General features: G+C 43.6%; 1 protein-coding gene across 4 annotated transcripts in view; it reads right to left on the minus strand.

Moving 5' to 3' along the window:
• The window catches only part of LOC127444307 (neuroligin-4, X-linked-like), a 145,049-nt gene that overhangs the window by 89,476 nt on the left and 42,485 nt on the right, over positions 1-13,088 (minus strand). For all 4 annotated transcript variants that reach the window (XM_051703583.1, XM_051703584.1, XM_051703582.1 and 1 more), the window contains one exon: positions 11,525-11,677. In XM_051703583.1, the coding sequence (XP_051559543.1) occupies positions 11,525-11,677 (153 nt within the window). The remainder of the gene's footprint in view (positions 1-11,524; positions 11,678-13,088) is intronic.

Below are 13,088 nucleotides of genomic sequence, written 5' to 3' on the forward strand. Positions count from 1 at the left end.
ACAAAAGAACTAAACATAAGCAGCTTTAACAGAACTTTAAAAGGGCAGAATTGGGACCGAATATTACAGCCTGTATTTTTTAAAGGTCCTCAAGACATAAACTATTGTAAAAGCTAAATGTTTATCAGCTGTGACTAAAACCAAAAGCTGAATTTCATTAATATAGTATCATTTTTATCAGTTTTCAACAATAATAAAAAAATATATATATTATTTTATGTTGGAAAGATTTACATGCTTCAAGGTAATAAATTACAAAATGAAGGAATTTCAACAAGTGGCTCTTAAGGTAGCCCTCCTTATCAGAGCTGGCAGACCCTCTCACAGGGCCACGATGATTAAAAATGTCTGAAAAATCGCTACAAGAGGGCTTGCATCATCCGGAGAGGATTTTGCTCATTTATATAAATTCTAGAAGTCTGTGTTTCTAAAAGCCATCAGAGGTGTGCGTGCACATGTTAAAAGGAAATGTCAATGGGGACTTTATCTGTCTTTAATTAGGCTTTGTTTTTATTCTTTTTCACCCCGCCTTGGGAAACAGTGCCAGTAGAGGAAGCTTGTTTGCTTTTTGTTTGTATGTTCTGATTGTAATAGGAAGACGTTAACCGCACAGCGCTGTGTGTGCTTCATGTGTCACGCTATTAAGACCCCTCAGGCAGTCACCTCAACTACTCACCCTAAACCTCCCTTTCGTCCTTATGTATCCAGCCTGTTCTTCTTATGTATAAAAATATTTTGTTGGACCTTTGCCGTTTTATTGATAGTATTAGAGATATGACAGGAAATGTCTGGTAGAAAGAACAGGACTGGCTCTAAGTACCATGGATTACCATGACATCAATCTCTGATGCCTATCTATCTATCTATCTATCTATCTATCTATCTATCTATCTATCTATCTATCTATCTATCCATCTATCCGTCCGTCCGTCCGTCCACCGGCCTGTCAGGCTTGAGATCAATGCCTTTTTCACACATTGATAATCAGAAAATTTTCCAGATGATTATCGATATATATCAGGATTTTTTTCAGATATAAATAGGGCTACCCGTTGCACGATAGTCTTTGTCTTTTCTCAACACAACTTTGGCAAAGCGTAAACAGCATGGTAATTTGAAGAGGGTCGCACACCAGACATGTCTGGCGGACAACATAGCATATTCGAAAACTTGAAAACAATAATTTTCTATGAAGGTGCATACACAGTGCGGACTTGCTGTCTCTCTAGGCTGCTCAAAAAAATAGCCATGAAGGGTAACTCATAGTTTTCCATTAAATTTGACACAAATCATGGACAATGATTATTAACTCTAGCCATCAGTGTATGATATATTGTGTATATTTCAGTTACAAGTATGTCTTTTTGTGGTTTGACAGCTTGAATGAAACCTCTTCAAAGGTACATACAGAGAAACTGCATAATAATTTCTAATCGTTCAGTTTGTGCAGTTAAACAAGCTTCATACACTAACCTGCAAACTCATCAACATCGCTTTCATTCTTTGAAGAAGTTCAAAAGTCTTTGTAACTTTTATGTGTATGCGTCCTGTGCAAGGAGCTCTGAAATACAGGTCCTGTGTTGTGATCCCTGTGCTTCAGTAAATGTTATATCACCCCCTTTTGTGGTCTCCCAATGCTATTATGCCAGACATTAAACAGTAGCCTAGCTGAGTGAATTGGAAAGCATGCAAATTAGCCTTCTAATTAAACCTGTTGATGTGCATGCCCCCCCCCCCAGAACTGATGTCACTTTGCTTAAATTAGTTCACATATAGTATATATAGTATATATTGTAAAAAAAAGAGTTAATAATGTTGATATTTTATAAAAATGTATAATTTGTCAACATTATGAACAATTTTGAACAGCACACTATATGGTAAATGTGAACTAATTTAAGCAAAGTAAAGTCAAACCCATGGGTGGGGTCAATGAGCATCAACAGCTTAAATGTCAGCTAATGTTAACATATTGATGCCTCAAAATATATCAATAAAATAACATGCTGATCAATAATCACTATATATATATATATATATATATATATATATATATATATATATATATATATATATATATATATATATTTGTGGTAGCGGGGGCATGGTCAAGCATCTCTCCGGTTAGAGAGAAAGCGGTAAGGGCGCTTACACCTGAGCTAAATTATGTCTCTAATTTCAGTGAGCACGGGGAGAGTGGCATAAAAGGAGCCACACCGCCAGTAGAGAGAGAGAGAGAGAGACCAGCATAAGAAATACAATTCAAGCACGAAAGTGACTGTGAAATTGTGTGTAGCTAAAGTCAACAAGTCTTCCTGCAAAGCTGTAAAAACTTTAAACTGGATAAATTAAAGCACCCACCTGAACTGGGAAACCTCGCTTCTCGCCTCTTCCTTTATCACAAAAACCCTTACACTGGTGCCGAAACCTGGGAATTAAGTTTGGTTGAAGATGGATGGAAGTCGCCCCGTGGAGTCCTCCCAGTTGGCGGAGATCCTCCAAGCCCTCGCTGGCCTACATCGGAGCCACCAGTAAACACTGCTTGAGCTCCGACAAGATGAAGATCGCCGGTTTGTCGAGCTCCTACGCGCTCAAGCCGAGGACCGGCAGGCGATCCGTAGCCTCCTCAGCCAGGAGGCATCCCCAGCCGCGACCCCGGACACTCACACGCCGTTACCCCCGCCCGCGTTACAGAAAATGGGGACAGCGGATGACCCAGAGGCCTTTCTGGATTTGTTTGAACACACCGCCGAGATCTGGGGCTGGCCGCTCGGCCAATGGGCGGCCCAACTTATCCTGCTGTTGTCCGGGGAAGCCCAGCTCGCGGCTCAACAACTGTCAGCGATGAGTCTCCTGGCCTACGGAGATTTAAAGAAAGCCATCCTGCAACGGGTTGGTCGGAGCCCGGAGGAAAGTCGTCAACTCTTCCGGAGCTTGAAGTTGGAGAGCTCCGACCGCCCGTTTGCCTTCGCCCAACGGCTCCGTGACGTCTGCCGAAGATGGTACTGGAACAGTTAATACATCGTCTGCCAAAAGGGACGGCAGAGTGGGTCCAGTGCCACCGCCCGGCGTCGCTGGAGGAAGCCATCCGGCTTGCGGAGGACCACATGGCGGCAATCCCGAGGGCGGAAGAGCCCTCCTACACTCTTTCTCCTCCCTCTGTCTCATCCCCCTCCCCTCTCTCCTCTCGTTCTGCTCTCTCTCCAGGTCCCGTTCCTGCCCCACGCAGACGAGGAGGACTTCAGCCCCTGAGACCAGTTCCCCGGGTGTGGGAGGCGACACCTTCCCCTATCCCGATGCCCCGCCGCTCTCCCCCTCAGGAGGGGCGCCCACCGACGCAAGTGCGGGGCCAGCCTGCTGGAGGTGTGGAGACCGGGGCCACTTCCGGGATCAGTGCCCTCTGATGGAGCTGGGGATGGTGGTGCGGGTCTCTGACCTCCCACAGGCTGCCCCCGACCGGGCCGGAGTGTACCGGATACTGGTAAGTGTCAAGGGGGGTACTCACCAAGCGTTGGTGGACACCGGGTGTAATCAAACCACCATCCACCGACACTTGGTTCAACCTGAGGCATTGGTCACAACTAAAATGGTGAGGGTGAAATGTGTGCACGGGGATATTCACAAGTATCCGGTGGTGACCCTGACGATTAAATTCTGGGGGGAAAAGCATGGAGTGGAGGCTGCGGTTAGTTCCCGCCTCACCCATCTGCTGATTTTGGGTACTGATTGGCCTGATTTTAGAGTTTTATTAAAGGGAATTTGCACGGATGGGTCCTGTATGAAGTTAGGGAGATGTGCAATGTGCGATACTCTGGCAGGGGAGGCGGAGCCGGGGCCATCCTTGACAGCTCCACATCATAATGACGAGAGAGGGGGAGAGGCTGCAGCCCCTCCCCTTCTCAGGGAATTCCCTGAGGGGGATTTCCCTTTGGAACAGTCACAAGACAAAACCCTCAAACACGCCTTCGACCAAGTGAGAGTCATCGATGGTCAACGACTCCAGCCGGACATCGCCCTTTCATACCCCTATTTTGCGATTATAAATGAGCGGTTGTATAGAGTGACGCAGGACGCTCAGACTAAAGAGGATACAACCCAACTTTTGATTGCACGGAGCCATCGGGAAATGGTATTCCAGGCGGCTCATTATAATCCCATGGTGGGTCACTTAGGAGAAAGGAAAACACTGAACCATCTAATAGCCCATTTCTATTGGCCGGGCATTGGCGGCGATGTCCGCAGGTGGTGTGCGGCATGCCGCGAATGCCAGCTGGTTAACCCACCGGCCACCCCAAAAGCGCCATTGCGCCCTCTTCCCTTGATCGAGGTCCCCTTTGAGAGAATTGGAATGGACCTCATCGGGCCATTAGAACGGTCAGCACACGGACATCGCTTTGTATTGGTCCTAGTGGACTATGCAACGCGATATCCGGAAGCAGTGCCTCTTCGCAACATCTCAGCACGCAGTGTTGCGGAGGCACTCTTCAAAATAATCTCCCGGGTGGGGATTCCGAAAGAAATCCTCACCGATCAGGGCACAACATTTATGTCACGGACACTACGCGAGCTGTACGAGTTGTTGAGTATTAAATCGATTCGCACCAGCGTGTACCATCCTCAAACAGATGGCCTGGTGGAACGATTTAATAAAACCCTCAAAAACATGATTCGTAAGTTCATGCACGACGATGCTAGAAATTGGGATAAATGGCTCGACCCCCTGTTATTTGCAGTACGAGAGGTCCCGCAAGCCTCCACTGGCTTCTCCCCATTCAAGCTGCTGTATGGGCGATGCCCACGCGGTGTGCTTGATGTATTGCGAGAGGCCTGGGAGGAGGGACCTTCAAACAGTAAAAATGAAATTCAATACATTCTTGATCTTGGAGCAAAACTCCACACTTTGGGGCAGCTAACACAGGAGAATTTGCTCCAAGCTCAAGAACGACAGCGCCGACTGTATGACAGGGGGACTCAGCTAAGCGAATTTGCACCGGGAGATAAAGTGCTTGTATTGCTTCCCACATCGAGCTCTAAATTACTTGCCAAGTGGCAAGGACCCTTTGAGGTCACACGACGAGTGGGCGATCTCGATTATGAGGTTAAACAAACCGATAGAGGGGGCGCGCGTCAAATATACCACCTCAATCTCCTGAAATTGTGGAGGGAGGCGGTCCCCGTGACGTTGGTTATGGTAGTTCCCGAGAAGGCGGAGCTTGGACCGGAGGTGAGTTCAAAACATAAACAGTTCACCCCGGTCACTTGCGGAGACCACCTCTCACCGAGTCAACTCGCGGAGGTTGCTAGGTTGCAACAGGAGTTTGCGGATGTGTTCTCCCCTCTACCGGGACATACAAACCTCATCCATCACCACATCGAGACCGAGCCGGGGGTCGTGGTACGTAGCCGCCCCTGTCGATTACCCGAACACAAGAAGAAAATCGTTTGGGAAGAATTGGATGCAATGCTCGATATGGGGGTAATAGAAGAATCCCACAGCGATTGGTCCAGCCCAGTTGTTCTAGTGCCTATGAGCGACGGGTCAGTACGATTCTGTGTGGATTATAGGAAAGTCAACGCGGTGTCTAAATTTGATGCATATCCAATGCCTCGCGTTGATGAGTTGCTCGATCGGTTGGGCACTGCTCGATTTTATTCGACATTGGATTTGACGAAGGATTATTGGCAGATCCCCTTGACACCAATTTCCCGTGAAAAAACCACCTTCTCCGCATCGTTTGGATTACACCAATTTGTGACACTTCCGTTTGGTTTGTTTGGAGCCCTGGCTACATTTCAGCATCTCATGAACCGAATCCTCAGACCGCATTCAGCTTACGCCGCTGCCTATTTAGATGACATCATCATTTATAGCAATGATTGGCAGCGGCACATGCAACATCTGAGGGCGGTTCAGAGATCGCTGCGCCGAGCGGGACTCACAGCGAACCCGAAGAAGTGCACGATTGGACGGGTGGAGGTACGGTATCTGGGGTTCCACTTGGGCCACGGGCAGGTGCGTCCCCAAATTGACAAGACAGTGGCGATTGCGACCTGCCCGAGACCCAAGACCAAAAAGGGGGTGAGACAGTTTCTGGGGCTGGCTGGCTATTATAGAAGGTTCGTGCCTAATTATTCGGACGTCACCAGCCCGCTGACTGATCTCACTAAAAAGGGAGCTCCAGACCCGGTCCAGTGGACGGAGCAGTGTCAGCGGGCGTTCACGCAAATTAAAGCTGCACTTTGCGGGGGGCCGCTTTTACATTCACCTGACTTCTCTCTCCCTTTTGTTTTACAGACAGATGCTTCAGACAGGGGGCTGGGGGCCGTACTCTCGCAAGTGGTGGGGGGAGAGGAGCACCTGTACATTAGCCGTAAGCTCTCCTTGAGGGAAACTAAGTACAGCACCGTAGAAAAGGAGTGTCTCGTCATCAAGTGGGCGGTCCTCACCCTCCGATACTACCTGTTGGGGCGGGCCTTCACCCTCTGTTCCGATCACGCCCCACTCCAGTGGCTCCACCGCATGAAAGATACCAATGCCCGGATCACCCATTGGTATCTGGCTCTTCAGCCGTTTAAGTTCAAGGTGGTCCACAGACCGGGGGCGCAGATGGCTGTTGCCGACTTCCTTTCCAGGGGGGGGAGTGGTAGTCAGGCCGGACGCCGCCCCGGCCTGAGTCGAGCGGTGGGGATATGTGGTAGCGGGGGCGTGGTCAAGCATCCATCCGGAGAGAGAGAAAGCGGTAAGGGCGCTTACACCTGAGCTAAATTATGTCTAACACCTGTCTCTAATTTCAGTGAGCATGGGGAGAGTGGCATAAAAGGAGTCACACCGCCAGTAGAGAGAGAGAGAGAGACCAGCTTAAGAAATACAATTCGAGCACGAAAGTGACTGTGAAATTGTGTGTAGCTAAAGTCAACAAGTGTTCCTGCAAAGCTGTAAAAACTTTAAACTGGATAAATTAAAGCACCCACCTGAACTGGGAAACCTCGCTTCTCGCCTCCTCCTTTATCACAAAAATCCTTACAATATTATAAATTATATATATATATATATATATATATATATATATATATATATATATATATATATATATATATATATTATGATATGCCTATTATCTATCTAGGTATCTATCTATGTACCTACCTAACTATCTGTCTGTCTGTCTGTCTGTCTATCTATCTATAAAAACATACAAAAACACAAAAAATTTTATTAAATTACAAATAAATCACCATACACAAAAGCCCTGGCTCAATGTGTCTGGAGCACATATGTTAAAAGCCAGGCCACAGCTCCAATGTCCTTTACGATTTATCTTCCAAGCCCCTTCTTGGCTTGTAACACTTAGTCTATCTCTATCCATTCTCAACCATATATAATTTGTTTTCCCTCTCATCTAATATCTCCTTTTCACTTCTCCTGGCATCCTCCTCTGCATATGAAATCCCCTTTCCTCACCTAGTTTTGACATGTTATCTCTAATCTACTCGATTCTCTCTTGATACCTCACTCCTCTGTCCACTCTAACTCTCAACAGCACATCTGCCTGTACCAGTCCTCCACTGACCTCTCCTGCCTTTACCCAACATCACCTCTCCTTTCTCTCTTTTTGTGTGAAAGAAAGAAAAGTCATTAGAACTACCATGAGACAACAACAAACAACTCTGCCTTTTGGCTGCTGAGCACAGCACGCACATGCCCACAGACACAAAAAAACATTATCACTGTTATTATTGCACCTTATTAATGCTCAGCTGGACCCTTTTTTCCAGAGTTTGTTGACATATACATTTTAAATAAACGGGGGTAAATCTAGCAAACTTTTGTTCTCTGTTAATGTACATTAGTTAATGTACATGTATATCACTAAACTTTGATTTATATGATATTAATACAAAATAAACAAATACATACAAATACAGCAAACTAGTCAAAACTGCTACAATGGAGTTATGGCCTCATTAAACATCATCAAACTGTGCATGTTTTTTTGCCCTGCTATGAAGCTTCCACTCTCAGGCTTATGGGAGACCAAAGGTGCCTTCCAGGATGTGGTGTGAGACAAATTCTGACAGAGACAGAAGTGAACATGATAAAGACTTAGATGAGATTGGCCAACTGCATAGGGGTCTGTTAGCTTAATCTACTGTTTGTTAAATGACTGAGAGGGTAATTTGAGGAGGTTTTTAAATGCCTTGTTTGATAAAAGCCGGTGAGTTCTGATTCTGCAAGACTCGGTGCGGTTACATTTTATGGTTATATACTCCGAGAAGCAGCCTTGTGGTGTGTTTGTCCTGAGGTTCTCTTTAATGCAGCCAGAGATCAGCAATACAAAGCACATAAATCTGATTGCATAAATACCACATAACAGGGCTCCAGACGAACATATGAGAGCAAGTTCTACAGATGGTGGCACAAGCACCTAATTCGGTAGCGCCGGTGGGGGTGAGGTGCCAACATAGTCTCATGACAACTAGTAATATTTCGTACAAGGCGAATCGTAAGTTACTGTACAATTTGGCTTGCACGAAAAGGACTTTTTCCTATTGAAATCGTGGTTAGGTTTAGAGTTTGGTTTAGAGGTTAAACTTTATATCGTTTTACCATTGTTCATTGATTTTTCTCTATCGGAGTAAAACCCGGATGTTTTTGTACTATTATTACAACTTGTAATGAGACCTGGTTGGAGGGGCCTTTAAAATGTAAAATTTACAGTAAGAAACCAATAACAAAAGTGATTTTATTATTGTATTGCACCAATTCATGTAATTAACAATACAATAGCATATTTTATCCAACAGAAATGCACATTTGAAAGCACATTTGATTATGAGATTTTGAGAACATGCACATGTAAATGTTGCAACTTAAACCAAATTTATATTGGGCTAAATAAAAATATTCAGAGAGTAGTTAGACTGAGACTGACTCTTTTTCTTTCATCAGGCTTTTAATTATTGAAGCACAGTCCTTTTGGAATTTCTAAAGTCAATCAAAGGCAGGGGTTGTTTTATTATTTTTTTTTATTCAATCACAGGAGATAATTGTTTTAGATCTATAGAACAGAACAGACTTTACACAGGAGGAAAATTAATAGCTTGGTCCATAATTAATGAAAGTCCAGGTTTCAAAGCTCCTGATTCTAATTTGTACTTGCCCTATTAACTATTGTTCATACATAGCATAGTTTAAGTTGTTGTAATAAGACCATGGAAACCATATATATACAGTATATATACGGTATATTGCAGTATGGAGCCTTGCATAATTCAAATTGAACCCTGTTTCCCATAATGCACTGTCATAAAGGGTTAAGAAACAGACACATGCTTCTGTATTATAAAGTGCATCAGTAGTCTGCTCACATCAGCACAAGAGAGAGAGAGAGAGAGAGAGAGAGAGAGAGAGAGAGAGAGAGAGAGAGAGAGAGAGAGCGAGAGAGAGTCATGTGCCAGTAACACATCTCAGTTCATTCTAACAGCTTCCAATGTATCATCGGCAGGCCACATGTTTCCCACTGTAGATAATGCAATTACTATGAAAGCATGGAACACACACAGACACACACACACACACACACACACACACACACACACACACACACACACACACACACAGTTAGAGACATACATTCAAACAGAAAAACACATTTCTCTTACACTAATTCCATACACACACAGGCCCATGTAGCCTATACAATACACACATTGAACATTATTATTATTGAACACCCATGTAATCGTAATCATTCTCACATGGTTATCACACTAACAACCATGTTATATATGCCACATTATCACTGTATCTATCTCAACTGAATCTTTGTAGGTCAGCCACTATTCTTTGCTCTTTAACTAGCCAATTCCAAAGAAAAATGCATCATTTTCTGTGAATGGTATTTTCACACCAGAATGCTCCTCTCACTCCGCTAATCAGTGACCATGTTTATCAAAAGCTTGATAAAGCCATTACAACACCAGGTTTAAAAACAACTGAGAAGAAAATCTGTCTAACTGGTGGATGACTGGGCCTGGGCCAACTCGACAGCAGCCTGTGCAGTGTTCACACACACATACACATATGCTGTCACTAAGATACCTCTGAGGTGTTAAAAATGGACTTTTATGGTGGAGAAACAGCTTTCACTTTCTGGGGAGGGGGCACAAAGGGAACACAATCCTCCACAATTTCATATACTTGGGAATGTGTCCCAAACACACTTTACTCTCCATCTAGGGCAGCACTTTTCACTGCCACCGTGCTTCAAACTGTTCTCTGTAAAGACTAGGTGAATTGAAGACAACCATACAGTTTAGACTATCTCCATCTCCTTCGTGCAGTGTGCTGTCAGGCTGAGAAGCAGAAACACATTACCAAAGGCCTCTATCCTTGTGCGCCCTCTCTTGCTGTTGCTCTCTCTCTGCCACTCTCCTTCCTCCCTCCAACTCCTGTCTTTTACCCGCAATGCACACTTTTCCAGTTTACCTTTTCCTCCGGCTCATACACTCCTAAATATAGCCAGCTTCACAGCGTGCAGTTGCCGATAACGTATGGTAAGAGCAGAAGAAGTGGAAGACTGAATAAAACTAAGATGTCATTTTAATATTTACCCATGGTAGCCAACCAAAGAAGTAATAGACTGAGAATTTTAAACTGAAATGAATCGTACATCATATTGAGGCATAACTGTACCAAAATGAAAGATGATAGAAGGGTTTATGTAAGTCAAGGTAAACTGTAAAAGGTTATTTGAGAGCACAAATCCAGGGGTGTATCCAGCAACAATTTTAACTGCCTCCCCGCTCTGTACCCCATTTTAAGAAATTACTAAAATTGCCACCTCAGTTTTTGGGACACAATCATTATATTTTAATTGCTTTTAAGTGGTAAACTTGGCAACAGTATGAAGAAAAGGAAATTGTAAAACAATTGCTTATGATGTAGTTTTTTCATGTCAACCGGTTGGTTTGGCAGAACAGACGTGCAAATGGTAATACCACTTTGGCAAATGCCCCTTTACCAATGTCTGCATACATACAGTATATACATATATATGTGTATATACAGTATATTAGTAACGTTTTGCAAGTTTTTAATATGTAAGTATAATATAAGTCATATGGTTCAAACTAGAGCAACTGATTTAACTGGAAAGTTTAGAGCTTTCAAATGGTATACCATATGAGTGTATCCGTGGCAACAGACATTTAATACTGAGTCATGTTCGTATTTTATAACATTTTTGGGGGTTTGAATTTAACCAGGTCTTACACTGCTAAATGTATTACATGAAAATTCCAGCTCTTCTTTGTTTCATTCAGAGCAACATCGTCATTTTAAAACCTGTGACCTTTAACAATATGACTCTTTCCTCCTTCAGCCATTGCAAGATCATGAGTCCCTTTAGTAAATGTGTACATGTTTATTGCATCAGTAGGAGGCTAGACATAAATCATGAGGTCAGCAAGATCTCCCTGTTATCAAAACCATCCAGCATATCATTCAATGATAGTGATTTACCCAGCACCCCCAGCCTGTAGTTCAGGGTCACCACAATGACGTTTCCGTAGCTGGCCAGAATGCTGCCGTCAATCATGTTGCCTGTACCTTCCATGTAGGACCCGCCGTGGATGTATACCATAACAGGCCTCAGCCCGTTTTCATCATGGATGTCTGTAGAAAGAAAAAGCAACAATTAACTGAACATACAGCAAACAGATGGTCCTCGATCACAGCATATGGCCTTTGATATCCATTGGATGATTGCACAAGTATGAATGAAATTTCTGTCTGAAAACTCATAATAACCTTTCAAAAGTTCTGGTGGATGTTCTCTATAAATAAACATCAGTAGAAGATATTATGCCCCACTCAAATAAGAAAACCAGGCCACTATCTGAATTTAAATTGCTCATTTACACTATTACCATGCTGCATTTTCTTGAAAACTGATCCCACCTCTCAGAGATCCACCTTAAGATGTGGCTAATGCAAGAGAAAGTCCATAATTGCTGAAGATGAGTTGGTTATTTGTAGGGCTCCTGTGTTCTGATCAAAGCCCCTGATTAGTAAATGTGTAGGAGGCTGATTATAAAGCAGGAGACATGGAGCCATAGGATGGGGAAGAATCTTTGAGAGCATTTCACAAATTACAGACAGGCTTAACAGACTATAGATTGTACACATAAGACATCAAATGGTCCTGAACAGGACAGCTAATGTAGATGCATATAGGTCTCCTGTGTTAAATCACAATTGTATTCAGCGTCTCTAGATGACTGCTCTTACTACTAAGGTTGAACAATGAATGTATCTTAATGGAACCTGCAAACAAACAAACAAACAAACATACAAATAAACAAACAGATAAAAAAAGAAAAAGATATAAACTCAAATAATATAAACTCAAAGATTAAAACATAACCGGTTACAGACATCTTTAACAGAGAGGATTTTTTTTCTAGGGTGAATAATCCTTCAATAATCCTTAATTACCCTGCTGAAATGTCCATCTTAGAACAGCATGTGTCTCCATGGTTCATGCTGTTTATTGCTGGTTTGGTGCTGAAAAAATGCAAAAAATGATGGTCAACAAGGAACAAACCTTGCCGATTAAAATAGCTGAGAAGCCCCGTGGGGACACCAGCACTTCAGCATCCCATGCTGAGGATCAGCAATGTCCTGTCAACCGGGTAAGTGTTTGTACTTTATGGTTTGCGGTGATGGTGAAAGGGGGGAATATATACTAATGTTTCATCAAGCGGATTCTACAGCTTGCTCAAAACATCTGATCGAATGAGAGCTAATAGCAGGGATTATGACATTCAGCATGTATGAGTGTGTCTGTCTGACTGTCTTTGCGTTCACCTCTGTGAGCATATTCACTGTAAACAGCTTCCTCTCAGTGGGAGTGGTATGTCTGCATTAGAAATGCCCTTGCTGGCTTCTCAGTCTGGAGTGGAGTTCAGCAGGGGGACGGCATGAGACCCTGAATAAATGGTTTTCAGCCAAAGCCACATCACTGTACTTTGATTATTAGTTTCTGTTGCATGTGCCTTCATTAACTGCAGTGAGGTGGCTCATA

This window comes from Myxocyprinus asiaticus, chromosome 7, assembly GCF_019703515.2.
Source record: "Myxocyprinus asiaticus isolate MX2 ecotype Aquarium Trade chromosome 7, UBuf_Myxa_2, whole genome shotgun sequence".
Classification (NCBI taxonomy): domain Eukaryota; kingdom Metazoa; phylum Chordata; class Actinopteri; order Cypriniformes; family Catostomidae; genus Myxocyprinus; species Myxocyprinus asiaticus.